This window comes from Zeus faber (genome assembly GCF_960531495.2).
Source record: "Zeus faber genome assembly, chromosome: 5".
Lineage (NCBI taxonomy): Eukaryota > Metazoa > Chordata > Actinopteri > Zeiformes > Zeidae > Zeus > Zeus faber.
In genome coordinates this window covers 24,194,853-24,213,911 of record NC_137192.1, presented here as the reverse complement: position 1 = coordinate 24,213,911, position 19,059 = coordinate 24,194,853, and the positions used below count along the sequence as shown (strand labels likewise).

The following is a 19,059-nucleotide window of genomic DNA, read 5'->3' as shown; positions in this document are numbered from 1 at the left end:
TTGACATTAGAGTTGTTCTGATACCAACATTTTGACTTTGATACTGATACCAGCTTTGGTTTGCTTGACGTCGATACCGCGGTCAATCGCGGATAACAAAGGAAATCTTGAAAAACTTAAACATAAACTTTTCAAAAATGATTATTAACAAATAACTAAGAACATACAACTGGGCTTCACTTGAACATCATATCAAATCTTTTGTCAAACCATTGAAATAACTAAATAAACCCTTGGAAGCAAAGTACTTCCATATTTCACGACGAGCGCCCTGCTTCTCTGACAGTTGTCGACTGTCAGTGTGAGTGGCTGTCGTTATATATAGATATACTGTATTTCCTCAAATATAAATCGGCAGTCAAATAAATACCGGGCCTCTAAAAAATCTACACAAACAAATACAAGCCTGCCTCAAATCAGGCCAGGGGAAAATCTGATCAGAGCTGCTGCACTGTTCCAGTGCGGCGCTCCGCTACCAAAAAAAGCAAATAAAAACATTGCGTTTTTATTGATTTATTTAATTTACGCCATTTCCCACTGGTGCATAGCAGATTGCTTCTTCGTGCAAATGCCCCGCCGTGGGCGCTCTCGCTCTCCAGTGCTGCAAGCAGGAAGTGGTGCTTTCAAGGTGAACTTGGAAAACAAATTCCCCCATCAGCTACCACCACAAGTGTGACTTTTAGGGTAGCTACTAGCTCGCTCTTTTCAAGTTCAAGTTCAAGTTCGAGAGATCATTTGTCACATACATACACATACGGTCGTACATATATGCGGTGAAATGGCAGGACACCCGGTGATTATGCACAAGCTCTATAAGCTCGAAAAATACACAAATGTGCGTAATCGACACGCGGTGCTCGCGGAGGCGGCCGCAAGGGGCGGCGCCACAATCGCAATTCTGGGTTCTATATTTTCACCATACATTTGTTTGCATGGCATGGCACTGAGACGGAAGTTTGATTTAAAATTTGTACTAAAATATGATTAAATATACTTATTAAACAGAGGGAATTAGATATAAAAGCCAGCTGGTAATAAAAGCCTGCTTCCAATAAAGGCCTGGTACCCTCTGCAGTTGAGGTAAGCAGAAGCCCCAGTCACTATTGTAGGAACTGCAGTATACATATGCAGTGGTATGCCGCCTAGTACATGAACAGACACGCGCTCACAGGCCACACCCACTCCGCCAACGCCACAGTTTTTATTTCCTGATCTCGCAGAGCTAGATAACGAGACGTTGCCAGAGCCATTCCATTGGCTCTCGGTTTGAAAGCACAAGCCCTGGAAATGGCTCCTCTGGTTTGTTTGGTTCTGTCCAGGTAGAAACGATTTTCCTTTTTCTAAGTTAACCTACTCTACCAATAGCTTACCAATGATTTACTCCCCAATGGATGCCAGCCACCATTTTGCTGCAATAGAAAGCAATGTAAGCTTGTTCTTTATTGTTTTAAAGAGCAACTATAATTTTTATTTTTTTATGATTTCTTTCACAGCGCAGTAGCAGGGTGCTCTCCAGTCGGCCGCTTGGCCAATTGGTTTCATTACTACTATGTTTTAGGATTTATTATTTCGTATTTACGTTACATTACATTTACAAAAAATCCATGTTTTACAAATAAAGTCGCATCTTACTCCGCTGTTGAGTGGACAGGGGAGGCGCTGCAGCCATGGGAGGTACATCATACAAGTAGGAAACTGGGAGATGAATCTAAATCTAAAATCAAAACACACTCTGGCGTCTCCTCCACTGCAGCGCTCCCTCGGTCCCGTCCGCCCAACGGGACGTCACCTTCAAGTTCACGGGGAATGTTCGGGATTTTTAGGTGGGCGTGGCTAACTGCATTACGGAAATGAGTACAGTTGTCATTCAAAGTAAAAAACATGAAATAGTTCCTTCATCAAATTGCTCCATCATTTCCCCACACACTCATTCACTGGGGATGCCAACCTGCAGGTTGCCCTTTAAATAAAGTATCAGATTTTACAAAATGCTGGTATAGTACTGTTTAAAATTTCTGGTACTGTGGTACGTTTTTGGACCATGCACAAACGTGCACGAACAGGCACATCCTAATTGGCATTTGATAAATAATGAGAACTGCTACAGACTTTTCAATAATCTGACATGCATTAGAAAAACATTTCACATAACAAATGTGAACAAACAAATGGAACAAACTTCAATCCATGACATTGTCTGTGTGGGGCGGATTTCACTTGAAGCCCCAGGCCCAGAATTGCTTGAAAACTTTATTATTCATCATCCATGTTTACCCTCGTCTTCACTTTGAGCCGGTCGCTTTTTTTTTCTTTTCTATAATTTACTTTTTCTGATTAATTTGTTTTCTTTTGTTTTTCTTCATCACTTGTGGTGGTGGGAATATTTTTTGTTATTCTGTTGTGAATCTTCATCCATATTCACATTTTAATGACTTCATCAATCTTTGTTTTTTGTTCTTGTTCTTGACCCCACCACCAACAATGAAAAGAGTAGATAGATAGATAGAAGAACTGATCACACAAACAGTAATACTTCCATTCAGTCAAATGTCAGCTTCGGTGTTATAGTAGTAGTAGGTAGGTAGTGCTCAGCAATAGTCACTCATGATAAATTAATGGAATAATGAAATTGAGATATATTTGGCAATATGCAATAAACCAAAAAAAACAAAACAGAAAAAAATAACAAGAGCAAGTAAAGAATCCTCACATTAACAATAAATAACATATACATTCAATGGCTGTTTATTATAAGTTGCCATCTGAAAAAGTGTCATCTTTTTTTTTAACAAAATGAGGCACAACTTCGGTCAGACAACTTGACAGCGCCACACGCTGCCACGCCTGCCACGGACCAGCCTATTTAAGCAGCCAGTCCCTCCTGCCCTACGTTCACTGAGGATGCCTGTGTTTTATGTACACCTCACCGAGAGTAGAGGCCAGATGCCAAACTCAACGATTAAAAAAAAACAGAGCCATTTTCAGGTAAATTTAAGAGTCATCTGTCAGAAATAATCTGACCGATTGCCACTTGTTTACTAACTATCATGACAGGAGCAGCGAAGTGAAGACAGACAGTCCTCTGTGTGAGGATTTATGTATTTTATTGAGCGTATCAAGTGTATTTGTGTGTGTGAGAGTGCAGACATAATTATGATGCTCTTCCCAGTCATTTTTATTTGTCTCCAGCGTCTCGATACTGGAAACAACAATGTTGTTGTGTTGTGTTCTGTTTTGTTGACATTGTTTAGTCGGGGTGTTCTATCACCCGAGGACAATTTATGGTCGCATTTGTATGGCCAGCACAGTGCTTGAATGGTTGCCAAAAACAGACCTTGCCCTTGGGTGACCACAAGGTCCAACAGGTAGATCCAGATCCAGGGAGGGCTCAGCGGCGATGGGGTGATGGGGGGCAGAGGTGTGGAAACAGATGGAAGAAAGACATTTGCATTCAGAGCAGCTTCCACTTTAGGCAGCACCGCGCCCCAGGCCATGTCATTTGCATTGAAAAATGAATCCCCTACCCCATCTCTCCGTAAGCTATACGATGCCCAGGGGGCTTACAGGTGCAGATAGACCTTCCTAGGGGTTATATGCAACAATATGCAGACGATAGAACTCTTTCCGTCGCTAAAAATCACTCGTATGTCCCGATGAATACAGATTGGTCTGTGCTGTTGTGTTGCAGTTTGTTGTTTTAGTGAGTGAATGGCCAGAAATGGGTTTTATCCTAGGAAATACAGAAAAAAAAAGATGATATATATATATATATATATATATATATATATATATATATATATATATATATATATATATATAGATTGATTTATTCTTTCAATCAAATAAAATAAATGTAAAATAAACATCTTTCACTCCATATTTTACTTACTTAAAATATATAATTATATTATAATAATAATACTAATACTAATAATAATGATAATAATAATAATACAAAATACATTAATAAATAAATACAAATAAATACATGTCATTTTAAAGGTTAAAGATTTTGATTAAGCTCAAATCTTGCTCCCGTCCATCTTAACACAATTTTTTTTTTTCAGACTTCAATAATAACATAAATAAATAAACAGGGCAAGGTAAAGAGAGAGGAAAGTGTGCTTTCATTTGGATTACTGATGCTTATCATGAAACCCCATCTGGACTTAAATTTAGTGGGTGACTCCCTCAAGGTTATTTCATTTATTTCCAAGAAGAAACAGCATGAGGTCCGGGAAATTATTTTTTTCATGGAGATGAACAAGTTGTCTTTTACAGCACTGAACGTTGTGGGTTTTCTTTACAGTGCATTGCCACTTAATATTATTTTAGAAGCAAAGATTAATGCTGTCTCAGCTAAATGTTATGACTTATTGGGGGGGGGTATATCAAGATTGAAATGTTATAAATGATGATGCACAGACGTAAAAACTCTTGGCCCAATTCCCTGCCTGCAGATATATTTTTTGGGCTGAGTGGAACATTGTATGCATTGTTCGCTTTTAGTTGTGGATATGACCTCAGCAAGTGGGAATTGTCAATATAACATGGTGAGACAGTGAGATTCTGAGTGTGTGTGTGTGTGTGTGTGTTTATAGTGGATAATTAACCAGCGGCAAATATATTAACATATACCATCGAGCCACCATTCAGAAACACAAGGTCACCCCAAAGTCCAAAATAACATATAACAAATGACTTTGATCGATTTTGTGCCATTTCACAGATTTTAAGTTAAAATTTCACCGCCAGCACCACGTGCTGACCTTGTTGAGGTGACTTGAATTCTGTCCCGTAGTTTTTAATTAAGTAATATTTGGAAATGTTTTTGTTTTGTAAATTCACTTTAAAACCAGATGCATGTGTGTGTGTGTGTGTGTGTGTGTGTGTGTGTGTGTTTTGCTGAGATATCATACGTACAATGGATGCCAGAAAGTCTCATAAAATTGGTGTCTAAAAATGTCCGGGTGCCAACTAATTACACTTTACCACGAGTGAATTTCCCCCACACACTCTGAATTTTAAAATTCTATTTGGCCCCAATCTGCGGCTGACATATTAATGTTGCTGCCGCCGTACAAGGACAGATAACCCGTATAGGGACTATCCGAGCGCTCTTTACGTGATAAAGTGGCTCTCCGAGCGCTGCAAAACAAATGGAAAATGTAATTTTATTTAATCATCTTTTATTATGTTATTTGACCCACAGTGTCAAATAATGATGATGGAATGATATTGCCTCCGTTCAGCCATTCGAGGAGAGATTATTGCTGGTGAGGCTGTTGAAGTATGAGGCGTCCTGCTATGCATATATCAGCGTTATGGTTTATGATCCTTCGTTGCTATTGTATATTATGTCACTAAATGATGATGTTGTGCTATCGTGATACACATTTTTAGCTTCAATTTCTAACATGATGTCTAAAATATGGAGTTAGAAAAACAAAAACAATAAGAGTTTTGCTCTACACATTACATTACTATGTAATGAATGAGTTGGATTTAGGTCCTATTTTTCAACCCAGGCCTTATTAAAATATTGGTTCACATCATTCCTAACTCTATGACTATATAAAAAAACGTTTTTTTAAATAGTCATAGTCCTACTTTATATACTCCTGGCAAAGTTCATAGCATGCCTTACTGTTGAGAAACGTACCGCTCTGCTGCAACTTCTCACTGTGCATAAGCCAATTTATGTGCAACATAAATTGACTCACATACTGACATTGGGTCAGTCTTTGTGTATTATTGTGATAATTAATTATCTCCATATCAGAGCCACCACTTTCTCGACCCAAACGAGGCTCGTGTCCGTGGCCGCCGCTGAACTCAACACTCTATGCGGTTGTTTGGGGTCACAACCACTAGGGGGCCACACGCTCAGTGTCGGGGCCACATGATGAGTGTGACTTTCTGTGTTGCCGACGCCATGGTAATGAAGTGGCGTTGTGGGTAACGTTGTGTGTTTTTATTTAAGATGTATTTCATTGTTGGTTAAAACGTGCGTTTTTTGGTATTTCAGATGTATTTTTATCTTCCTCCGCTTTGAACGAAACAAAAAACAAACAAACCTGTGTGTGTTCTGGCCCTGCTCACGTCCTACAAATTCCTGTGTGTGTTGTTCTTGTTTGGATTGACTGTGCTGGGGTGTTTTAGGAGGAGGATGGATTTTAATGATTTTAATTCCAGTAGAGCGGGCTTCTCCCACACTAAGCATGCTGCCAAATAAGCAGCCAGGTGGGAGAGCAGGAAGATCCCTCAGCAGCAGCGGCAGCAGCAGCAGCAGTGTGGTAGCTCTGTCAACACCACTTCCCCATGCCATGTCGCAATGTGTTTTTAATGGCTAGTTCAGCCCGGGCATGATTTAATGTTTCAAAAAAAAGAAAAAGAAAGAAAGAAAAAAGAGATTATAATTAGCTGGGGGCATGACGCATAGTGATTTGCAAGCACTCATTTGAGGTCTTTTCTGGCAACAAAGAGGATTGATTATACTTTTTTTTTTTTTTTTTAATGTCAGTGGTGAGGATCAGTGGTGGAACAAGTACTCAGACCTTTTACTGAAGTCTATTACAGATACAGTGGAACAATTTCTCTTAATTGTCATTTTCTACTTGAATAAAAAGTCTATCTTACGTTTCACTGCACATGAAGTATTAGAAAAGGTACTTATCATATCCAGTGTCCTGATATTACAATACCTATAATACCTCATATAGTACTACTGAACCTTTTTTTTTTGCGTAAGGGGTCATTTACTAACTTATATAAACCTGTTGAATCACTGATGTGCAGTTTGATAAATCTAGTCCCAAAGAACTAAAGAACTAACATGGCTGTGTTAGAAATGTAGTAGAGTAAAAAAGGTAAAGACATTTGCTTTTAAATGTAGAGTTAAAGTTGAAAGTTTTGGAAAATGAATATACTAAAGTAAGTACGGGTACTTGAAAAAATTTACTTGAGTACAGTAATTAATTCCTTGCACGAAAACATATTTTTGTGTGTATTTTGTGGTTTTGATCATGAAACCAGCACACTCCTGAATGTGGCGTCTTGAAGGGTGAAATTGAAGGGTCAAATCAGGACCAAATACGCAAAATGTTGCATCCAGTCATTGGAGAAGTGCTAATAATTCCAAGTTTTGGGGATTTAAAGAGTTTTAGTTTTACCTCATACTCGAGGGTCACAGGGACCTTCCTCCATCACCCAATGTCTAATGGAATCAGTCCACAAAATATGTTGCACCGGGGGGAAAAAAGGGCCACAAACGGTGATTTGACAAGACTTTTGTACTTCCCGCAAGGGACCTGAAACAGGAAGTTGCTGCACTTCATTTTTTTCCCCCCACACAAACCACCGTTGCTGAAGTTTTCCAGCTCCGTCTCCACAGGCCCGACGGAGGGTTGACATCTCTCTTTATCTCTATCTGCGAGCAGAAACATGGCCTCGGTCAGCCCTTCGGGGAGTCAGGGTGGATGTTCAGCTGCGTGCTTGGGCAGCGCTGAGTTATTCAGGCCTCCGCCCCTAGAGCCACCTAGACTCCCTCTTCTGTTTCGCCGAAATTAACTTGTAATGAGGCGTCGCCAACCCCACTGCTGCTAAAGCTGCTGCTCTCTCAGTGTCGGTTCAACTTGCACCCATCCTCATCTCCTTCTTCTTCTTCTTTCTCTTTCTCTTCCCCTTCTGCGGGCGTTTCCTTCCAGGGTTGAGCCCTTCGGCACTCCAGCTCCTTCAGAGCCTCGGGAGCCTCCTGGGGGACCCCCGTCCGCGGAAAAGCCGTCCGATCCTGTGGACCTCCGGGAGAACGCGGTCAAGGAGAACTCCGTCCCCGGGGACCTCTGCCAAGGTACGGAGTTAAATTAGACCGAGCCAGAACGGGCCGAGCCAGAACGGGCCGTGCATCCCGCGATACCGGAGATCAAGGGTTCAATTTCCCAGCAATTTCCCAGCGCACTGATTTACTCTTGACCTAAACCCGCCTGGAGACCTTCTGGGGTTATTAAACCAGGGGATTGGTCGGAGCGGCCGGGCCTCTGGAGTTTTAAGAAGCCGGAGGCTGTTGAAGTCGTGCTATTTAAGACGAGACGGCAATTACATTCTGGTTTTCTATTTAACTGTTTCAATCTATACCACATCTTCTGTCCGTCTTCTGCCAGTGTTTTCCCAACCACTGTCCTGTGGCAAACTGCTGTGCCGTGAGAGCTTGTCAGGTGTGCCGCGAAGTCGGTTTTTTTAACGCCACTTAAATAAATGAATAATGGAAACAACAAAGTTGCAATGCTGAGCTAATTCATCAAATTCATCCGTTCCAGTTGAACTGCGGCTCTGTGTTCATCAGAACGAGTTTGACCCTGGAAGGGAGAACTTTTTCGTAGTGATGGAAGGTTCGACTCTCTTTTGAGATTCGGTTCTTGACGAGTCACTCAGTAAGAAGTGTCGGACCGTTTTCAGACTTTTTCTTCATCGGTTCAATTGGTTCAAAACGCTCGGGGAGCGAGGGAGGACTTCCTGAAGATTAAGTCAGCAGAGTCAGTTTGGCACTGAGTTGTGAAGAGAATTCCCATAAGAATCATTTAATTGTCAAAATGACTTGTTATATTATTATTTATTCTGAATGTTAAGAGTATTAGTCACATTCAATAAAAATTATGCAAAATGCCTTGGACTTTAATTTAATCCTCAGTAATTATTTTCAGTTTGTGAGTCAAAGATTGACTCGCTCACCTACTGTTTTAGATAGATGGTATTGAACAATCAACCTATTGATAAACATTATAAAGCTATAAATTGGCAAGATAAATATAAACAGTTGTAATAAACAGAAAACCGGAACACTAAACCTTCTATAATGTAAGCAGTGAACAATGACAATTTGTCACTCTACAATAACCTAATGTTAAACAATAGGAAATTAAACAATAATAAATGTTTTGACAGTGACTCCAGATTCCAGAGCCATTCCAGAGATTTGTTCGCGATGAACGAATCGTTTGCCAGTCCTGCATCACTAACTATCAGTCTAGGAGAAACACTACTATACATATTTGTGACGTTTAACCGGTAGCCGGCAGCAGGGTAGTGGTATTGGTATTTCATTGTAAAAAGTGCGCCGTGGCAGAAAAGCTTGGAACCACTGCTCTCCGCTTGTGGTCGGTACACAGCGTTTCCCCCGACCTTGATCTGGAGGCATAATAACCATATTACCATCCTATCGTCCACCTCCCCCCACCACCCACGCCCACACACATATTCATTCATCAGCGTGCACCCACACATTCCCTCCTGTGTGATTTGATTTCCACACATGCATGACATGAATCCAATTAATTCGGGACGAAGGATCAATAGAGCAGTATTTCCATGAAGGAAAATTGCTTTTGGAGCGGGACTCAGTCAGCAGTGCTGCCTGCCGAGGATAAAAGGTCTCTGCTGCGAGAGGCTTCACGTCTCATTCTGCTGAGGCTTGTTTTTCTAGTCCGGTGGTGGGATCCAGGGATGTTTAGACTGATATATCTGGTCCTTAATGTCACAACAAAAATCCTGGCTATGGGTACTATTTCAGCTATAATGTGCAAGAGGGAGCGCTGCCGGCTTTTTGCCTACGACCGCGGCTCACCAAGGTCAACATCCACACTACGGCTCTCCCTATCTGATGTTATTTCATTTATATGACTTTTTTTCATCGTTATTTAAAGTATTAACCCAAACAAATGACAAAATCTTGGGGTTGTTTTGAAGAAATTGCTTTGATCCTCCGCCAAGGACAAACACATTCCCCTCGCTAAGCAATATGCTATTATGATAGTCAATGATAGGAAATGAAATGGATGTAAACAAAGTGCAGTGAATCAGTCATAAACACCCATGGAACTCATCGTCTATAATCCCAACGTGTCGTCGTAACTACATGTGAATGGAATGGATGAATCTATAATATATAAATAGTACTTTCCCAAGCAATACGTGGTTTTTTTTTTTTAACTGAAAATTATTTTCCTTGTTCTATTGTTTTTATTTCATCAAAAGTGCATATGCAATGAAATCTAGAATAAAATGTAACTATAATATATTATCCACCCATTCACTTTATTCATGGGAACATGAGAGATAATTGAAGATGCTTAGCGTAATAAGCAAATACAAGTATGTCTGTATATAAAAAAAAGACATATACACAGTATATATGTATATACAGTATATGTATGTACTGTATGTATGTATATGTGTTTATATAGATTCAAGATTTTTATTTGTCACTTACATATACATACTTTCATACATATTTGCAGTGAAATGTAATAAGTCTCATGCTCTACCATCTGAGCGTAACTGGCGATGCTTTTTTGGCGTACATTATGATAAAAAATGGAAAAAAATACTAAAAAGTGCAAGAGTCAACCGGAGCGCCGGCGCAGGCGACCACTAGGGGCGGCGCAACTATCGCCACTATATATTTACATTTATATATATATATATATATATATATATGTCTTTATTAAAAAAAAAAACAACTAACCCCTCTCTTACCCCACATTCACACATGCAGCGACAAAACACTTGGTGTCATAAGCGTACCCGCTGATTTGCATACCCAACTCCGATTGGGTGGTTATTTCCTGACATTGTGGAGGGACCCATGATGCCGTGTATCAGTCTCTCGTGGGACGGGCAGGCAGGCTGTTTTAGCCGGATGGACGGAACTCCCGAATGCTGTTTACAAACCTTCAAGCGAAAGCCGCTACAGATGAGAAATGCATTGTTGTTCAGCTCCTTCACGGCCCATCTCTCGCCTCAATTTATTATCAGAAACATGTTTTGTTGGGCTGTTTTAGGAGAAATAAGAGATGTATGACATCACTGTACATTCCAACAATCCGCCGTTGCCGTTCCAGGGTTCATTCCAGGAAGATTGGTTTGTTTGGTTTGTCGGTTCGGCGCGTCACGTCTCATTTGCACTGACTAGACTACAGCTCAACTTTTTTTTTGGGCGATTCGCTCGCTCTCTCGCTGTCGCTTGGAGTCGCTGGCGTAGAGAAAGACTGACTTCCTTCTGGTGCTACTTGTTCCCAGAGAAGGGTTAACTGTGACTGTGACATACAGTTGGTTTGATACTGTGACAAAATGTTTGATAGTTGTACAGGTTACGGTGCCAGATCATCCTGTAATGTGAGGGATGTTCCCAGTGTTTCTGCTCGGAAGTCGTCCCCGTTACAACCGTTAAGCGTGCATCGATGTTTTGGATCTGATATCCTGCGGGTGGAACGCAGGCTGTGGCTCATCACGTGGGAAAGACAGATCAGTCAAAGTAACATGTGGACTCCATGCTCACGCTGTGTCCTTCACTTCATCCCTTGTTATTATTTTTTTTTTCCTTTTGGATTCTCTGTAAAATATAGTGCAAAAAAAAATATAGCAACGTTGTTCCCGTCCTCCTCCATGGTCGTTTACTCTAAAGTCACGTTTGATTGGGCGAGATTTCCGCTTTTGAGGGTCGGTACTCCGGTAATCTCGTGCGGCTTTGTGAGATCAGGACTCCGGTTGTTGGTGAAAGGAATCAGTTAGTGTGTGCTGCAGCTGCTGCTGCTCCACACACCACAGGAACAAAACTGCTCAATTTGTCATTTGATATGTCATCATATCATTATGTGTCGGGTCTCAAACATTTTCAACATCTGTTAAATGGGGACCTGTTATGTTTTTCCTGATTTTCCGTCATATTCAGTGTTACAATGTGGGATGTCCATATTAGATGTAGCCAAAGTGCCAAATAATGAGGTAAACGAATGACAAAGTAAACGCTGTAAACATAAATCTCAGGCTTCCCACCGCTCTGAACGCTCGCTTTGCAGCGTATTTTTCTGCTGACGTCAGCTCGTCACAGATTTCTGCTCCATCGCCATCCACTGTGCATTTCTCCAAACAATACAGTAAAAATAGTGTTGTTTTTTTTATTGTAGATGTATTTATTTCATTTGATTTGCATGAAACACCCGCATGTGAGAGGTGCGTCGCGGTGTAGTGTCGGCATCTCCTACAAGCTTGAAGCAACAGAAGTCGGAACTAACTTTTAAAGGAGGCCTTGTAGATCTAATATGAGTGAAGATTTGACTACTGGATTGCTTATTTCTCGTTAAGTGTACTGATAAGGTGAAATCAGTGACTGTTTACAGAGAAACTACTGTAGAAACGGAGCCCGTAGTAAAGCTCGAACACCACTGGCTCAGAACTAGGGGCTTGGCTGCTCATTTACATTTAAAGCTACACACACTGAAACAGCCCGTTCTGGGACGTCCGGGTTTAGAGGCATGTCACAATGGCTCGAATGCATAATCTGATTGATATTTTCCGCCATAAGCGTAAAAAACATGTTTTGGGGACCTCGCAGACCTATATTAACATTTGTAAAAAAGAAGCATAATAGGTCCCCTTTTAACATTTGAAAAGACTTGTCGTGTGGGCCAGGCTTAAGTCGCTTTCAACAAAAGATCGCTTTCTGATCAGTGACGTAATGTAATGTAGGTCATAGCTCTTTGTTTAATCTTAAATGTAAATATTTTATCTTAGATAGTTTTGAGCCTTGTTTTTATAATTGTCATACATGCATCCAACATACTGCGCATTTCACCACTTCATTCCTAACTTGGACAAACAGACTCTGGGAGTCTCGTGGGTTTTGTCCTTGAGCCAAAGCGTTTCCAACGTGCGTCCAGGCAATATGGTCCTTTAGAAAATAATTCAATATTTCCTGTTTATCACAATGCGTGGCCATCCCCCTTTTTCAGCTTCCACTTAGACCGTGGAGTGTTCTAGTTTGAGCCTCTGATATTGATTGCGCAATTATCTGACACAAAGCAACGCTGCAATCACTTTGCAAACAAGAACTTATTATGTTGGGATGTTTCGTTTCGTTTTTTTTTTGTTGATTTTCTCAGCACGTTTCCACCAAGTGGCACAAATTCATGAGGGCGGCATGATGGTGTTGCTGGGTGCTGGGATCTGAAGCTGAGTTTTCCAGAGTGTTTATTATTTATTTATTTATTTATTTATTTATTTTACCTGCCAAGAAAAGTTGGTTCCAGGTTCGACAACGGAAGCCAGAAAGTCCCGGTTCAGCGTTTTTTATCTAAAATAATATAAGCTTGGTTCCCAGGAGGCTCTCAGACATGCTAAAAATCATCATGATACCCAGACAGGCGGCATGCTCTTAAAATACGTAGTGAGAATGAGAGTGAGGGAAAGGAAACCCCCCCCCCCCAAAAAAAAAAAACACAAGCAAGAGATGGAAATAGCGTTTGTGGAGCTAATCCTCTTTTCTACAGGAAGAACCGCTCTTTGTGTGTCTGGGGAGAGAGAGAGAAAGAGAGAGGAGAGAAAAAAAAAAAAAAAAAAAAAGGGAAACCAAGGTTATTTGGAACTTTTTAGAATGAATGCTGCTCTGACTAATCCGTGACAGAAAGCACATCTTGTGTCAGATTAATTGAAAACAGCGGTTGTTGCCGCTTTTGTTTTTTTTTCTTCTTCTTCTTCTTTTTTTTTTTCCCAGGGAAGGTGTTGCAGACAAATCACAGTTTAAGACCAAAATCAATAAGGCTCAGTGAGCTAAATTAGGCTGAAACACTCTCAAAGCAGTTAATGGCAAATCCGGCGGAGCGTGCAGATAGAAAAGGGTCAATACCTCCGACGAGGCGGATGCTGCCACAGAGCCGTGACTGCAGAACGCCGAATCTCCCCCTGGTTCTTTTTAATGGGGTTGATTGACACCGACACAGTTTTTATTCTGTGTGTGTGTGTGTGTGTGCGTGCGTGCGTGAGTGCGCGCGTGCGCGCGCACAGGTCAACTTCTTTCTCCGGCGGGGGGAAATGACAGAGAAAGTGTCCCCGTTACGCATGGTTACACACAGGGCTTTTTTTATTTTTATTTTTTCATTTCCTTGAATCATAAAATGGAGAAAAATGAATAAATCCACGATTAAAACACGCCGTTGTTATTTGCTTTCTTTGGAAAAAAGATGGCTTTGATCTGAGCTGCGGGCCGCGTTCTCCGGTGCAGAGGGCGATGCTCGGCGTAATGGTATGAAATCGTCTTACAAGATTCTTCCAGGAATGAATATTGGAAATATATTGTAATGTTTACGATTACAGGTAATAAGGATCGATAAATGTTTCCCCGACCTGTAGTTTTTAGCTCTTTTCCAACTCTTAATTACAGGGGTCAGCCCCCCCCCCCCCCATCCCCCCTATAATTCAAACTGTGTGTGTGTAGGTGTGTGTCTTACGGCCACAATACATCTTCAATCAGTCAATCAGTCAATCTTTATCTATAGAGCACTTTAAAAGAACAAAAGCAGTTGTTCTCCGAAGTGCTTCACAGAGAGCAGGGATACAAGGAAATACTTCACATGTACAAGAGAATAAAAATGTGTCATGGGTAGGGGTGTCTGAGGGATGGGGAAAAACTGGAGGGAACCCACATGAACATGGGGAGAACACGAAAACTCCACACAGAACCCAGAGCCTTGTCGCTGGGCGGCGACCCTGCTCAACACTGAGCCCCCTGAGACTTTTCAATGGGGTTGCACGACACCACAGTCATTGTATGTGTGTATTTCGGCCACAATACATCTCGGGAATATTATTACATTGCATTATTACGAGGGACGTGAACAATTAAACGACTGTCGATGAATTGCGAATAAGAATTGAATCTATTAAGTCTTGTCGATAAGAACTGAACAATCTGCGTTCTTGTTGTAGTTGTATCAACTTTGCGGTGCAGGGAGTTTCATCAATTAAAATACCCACCCAGGAGGTATTAGTACTGATCGGAATGACAGGGGGCAGTCCAGTAAAAAAAAAAAAAAAGGCTTCCTGAGCAGTAAGCTGTAGAAGTAGATTCCTGCTTCCAGAAGAAAGACAAACCACAAACATGGCTGTGTGCATCGATGCGGAGGAGGATATTATGTTTATTGTTGCTCAGCAACTAATGCTGCGTTCAGATGGACGACGGATGACGGCACGGGCCGAGGGAAAAAAACAAACAAAAAAAAAACAAAACCTGGAGCCAGGGAAAGACTTGGGGTCTGCGTGAACCAGCTCAGAGACTCTTGCCTCGATCTTCTCCATTTTGAAATGAAATGAGGAGAAACGCTCCTCACGTCAAGCCACAAAATCTCGGAGGTGCGCAGCGTCGCGTAGGTCCCCACGTGCCACGGAGCCACGCCCTGATGACGTCATTAGCTTTTATGTTATCAATTAATCGCACTGAACTTTTTAGTCCCAAAGGGTTTAGTTTAGAACTAAAGGGTTCTTTCAGCCTCGAAAATTAGGATGAAAAAGCGAAGGCTGTTTTGATAAAGAGACCAATAAAGGGAACCCGAAGCTACCACAAACAAAGTCAACCGTTTTAAATCCCCCGCGTTGACCTTGTTTTGGGCAAATATACAGTATATATCGGGCCTTTACTATGGGTGGAAGACGACTGATGTTGATGAGCACAAGAACAGCAAGATTTAAAAAAATGGTGGCTGAAATAAAATGGTTGCGAGTACTCGACCAATCAGAAATGTTCAGCACTGCAAGCCCCGCCCCCAAAGTTCCTGGACTTTTGAAAAGTAGCCCCCCTCGAACAGGGACTTTTTGACAATGGTTCCTGCAGTGGAAACACACTGAGTTCCTAGTTCCTGGGGAAAGTTCCAGTGGTGGAAATGTGGCTTCGAGAAGCACCCAGTACTAACCTATAAATAAAAGCCTCAAAAAACTGGGCAGCCAGGGGGGGGAGGGAGGGAGGGAGAGAGGGAGAGAGAGAGAGAGAGAGAGAGAGAGAGAGACGCGTGTGAATGGAGAACGTCAAATAAATATGAGCAGCCTCGTCCTGATGGAAGGAATTCTATGTCACAATTCACAAATATATGTGATGAACTCCACAAAGCTGTATTTGGAGTTTTAAATTCAAAAACACATATCAAGTGTACCTCTCCATCCACAAATAAATCATGTAAAACATTTCACGTAGCATCATTTGTACGTGTTTGAATTTATTTTCACATCACTTCAGCAATAATATATTTTTAACAAATCTCAAAACAGATTTGTGGATCTCGTGACATTTTGTGAACTGTGACAGAATTACTTCCCTCTGTCCTCAGGGGTGCGTGTGGCGGACGGTGAGGAGGTGATCTACGACGATGTCCCCAGCGAGGATCCCCCGCTCTCCCCCGAAACAGGTCAGTGAGCCGGCTCCACACCGCCCCGGGCCAAAATCATTAAAAACCCCATGGCAGAATTTTTAAATGCATCATCATTTGAAACGAAGCTTTAAGGAGAGAGAGAGAGAGAGAGAGAGAGAGAGAGAGAGAGAGAGAGAGAGAGAGAGAGAGAGAGAGAGAGAGAGAGAGAGAGAGAGAGAGAGAGAGAGAGAGAGAGAGAGAGAGAGAGAGAGAGAGAGAGAGAGAGAGAGAGAGAGAGAGAGAGAGAGAGAGAGAGAGAGAGAGAGAGAGAGAGAGAGAGAGAGAGAGAGAGAGATTTTGGGGATGGAGGAAGGGGAGGGAGGGAGGACAATTTTTTTTAAAGCAGACATGTTTTTTGTGAATTATTTTCAGCTCACAAATACAATAAAAAAAAAAAAATAATAATAAAATTCACCTACTCCGAAACTGAGCACTGTCGTTATTATTTATGCACACATTTTTTATCATATTTTGTATTTGTATACATAGTTACATTTTATTATTTATTTTAATATTATGTTATTTTATCATTTATTTTATTGATTTAAATAAACTTTTTATATTGAGGCGTCCAATGCTACATCAATATCCCCCAAAATAGGTATTTTTCATCAAACTACTGGTCCGTAAATAGATAAATAAATAAATAGTATCATCATAGTATGATCATTTGTGAAATTTGATTTTAAAGATTCATATTTTTGCAAGATGAAAATTCCTGGTGGAAGTTGGAAGTTTAGTTGTCAAGACGATGATGATTTTTGTGTTTGATTACGTTGACGTTGTGCCGTTTTAATTGATTCATTTTGGTTTGCAGGAGCCTCGTCATACATGCGTTTTAAACAACTCTGTGATTTCTCTGCACATTTGATGAACAAAAAACCCTGACTTGACTGAGGAACCTCACGCTATTGTGGACTAGGCAGATAACTGTGTGTGTGTGTGTGTGTGTGTGTGTGTGTGTGTGTGTGTGTGCGTGTGCGTGCGTGCGTGCGCTGTGCGCGCGTCATAGAGGATATGATCTATGAAGATGTTCAGAGGGACGGACCCGTGGACACAGATAACGGCTGGAGTTCTAGCGAGTTCGAGAGCTACGATGACCAGTCTGATAACGAGAGCAAACTACCCACTCGGAGCAAGGTAGAGTGTGCGTGTGCCTGTGCGTGTGTGTGTGTGTGTGTGTGTGTGTGTGTGCGTGTGTGTGTGTGTGTGTGTTAAAGTGAAATGCATTCATAAATGATTAGCTCGGTAAAAGGTGTTTTTCTCGTCTCGTTTTGCTCCCCTCCCACTTCAAATATATTTCAAGGAGAATTTTTCGTTTCCCGCACTTTTTCTTATTCATGTAGAAAAAAGCTAGAATATGAATAACATGTAAAATGGATAAAGGCGTCAAGGCTGCACACTTTCGTTGTGAGATGAGAGTAAACAAGAGGTCCTCCCTGTTTGAGAGGGGCTCAGATCTTTTCAGATCTGTGCTGCTGGGGACGGCGCCGCCGCCGCTCGCTGCTCGCTGCTCTGCTCAGCGGCTACGGAGGGAAAGAAATAGATGGTTTTTGAACTGGGTGCTTCAAAAGGTTTGTGTGGCTTCAATTTGCGGGCGCTTCTTCATGTTCCCCCTGCCATCCACTTAAATAGGTGGCTGGAAGAACCGTCCACAGAATGGATGGTTCTTTCTTTCTTTGCAGTGATGGTTCTTCCAGCCTCCCATTTAGTGGCTGGAAGGAGGAACATGAAGAATCATTCTTTGTGTTCCTCGTACCAGCCACTAAATGGGTGCCTTGAAGAACCATCACTGAAAAGAAAGAAAGAACCATCCATTCTGTGGACGGTTCTTCATGCTCCTCATATGGCTCTTTGGCACATGAAAAGGTTCTTCCTTCTTTTTTTGAATTATTAGACACTGGAGTGGTGTCTTGAATTAGGAAAATTACCAGGAGTTTTTCCAGTTTGCAGGAGTGGGATGGGTGTCTATTGTCTTTACATGACCGATAAAACAAAAAAAAAACCCACACACACGCACACAAATAGAGGGGGATCACAAGACATTCAAAGAAATTAGAGAGCCCTTTAAAACTTCTTCAAATATAACCTCGGTCTGAAAGCCCCAAAAACTGGTTGTTCTGTGGCGTCGCTGCGTTTTGGGCTCTGGTCGGCGGCGTCGTGTCTCCTGTGCGTGCAGAACAGCATGGCGGCCGTCCACACGATGGCACTGTGTTCACACATTCACCCCCGAGCGTTGTCAACACTGCTGCCAGGTACAAGGAGAATTTACAATGAGAGCAGCCATCACAACAATAATGATACTAATTAAGTATTTTGCTGAGTTGAATGATTGTTATTATTGCATAGATTGACAACAGCCGCCTTTCCATATTTTTACAGTTTGAATGCGCGTGGATATGGATATTGCTTGGCATTGTAATCCCACAATACGGCGCGTTAAATTGATTGTGAACGGGCGAGAAGTCACCGGAGGTAAGAGAAAAACAGCGTGTCGTTATCGCGACTGCAAAAAGAGCGAGGAAGGACTGTCGGGAGTAATGACAGGAAAGGTAATATATTAAAATCCCCTCAGCCGCGTTCTCACGTCAACACGCCTATGTGGACATGCACACGTCTGTCCTGTGCCGCTGAGCAAGCCAAGGAAAGCCGCTTCGCGCGCTAAGCAATTGCACGCATTAGGAAATCTGAAAGACAAACACGTCTTTGCTACGTCAAATACATAATTCTTTCAATTAGCTGTTCACTGACTCAATCCTCATTTGTTGAGTTCATCATTACTCACAAATCTAAACACCCAGACGCCCAAGCAAACTCAAAGTCGATGTTA

General features: G+C 41.6%; 1 protein-coding gene across 1 annotated transcript in view; it reads left to right on the top strand.

Moving 5' to 3' along the window:
* The window catches only part of arhgef10la (Rho guanine nucleotide exchange factor (GEF) 10-like a), a 178,697-nt gene that overhangs the window by 25,346 nt on the left and 134,292 nt on the right, over positions 1-19,059 (top strand). Inside the window, exons 4-6 of the mRNA XM_080001492.1 lie at positions 7,707-7,849; positions 16,149-16,226; positions 17,242-17,369. Of these exons, the coding sequence (XP_079857618.1) occupies positions 7,707-7,849; positions 16,149-16,226; positions 17,242-17,369 (349 nt within the window). The remainder of the gene's footprint in view (positions 1-7,706; positions 7,850-16,148; positions 16,227-17,241; positions 17,370-19,059) is intronic.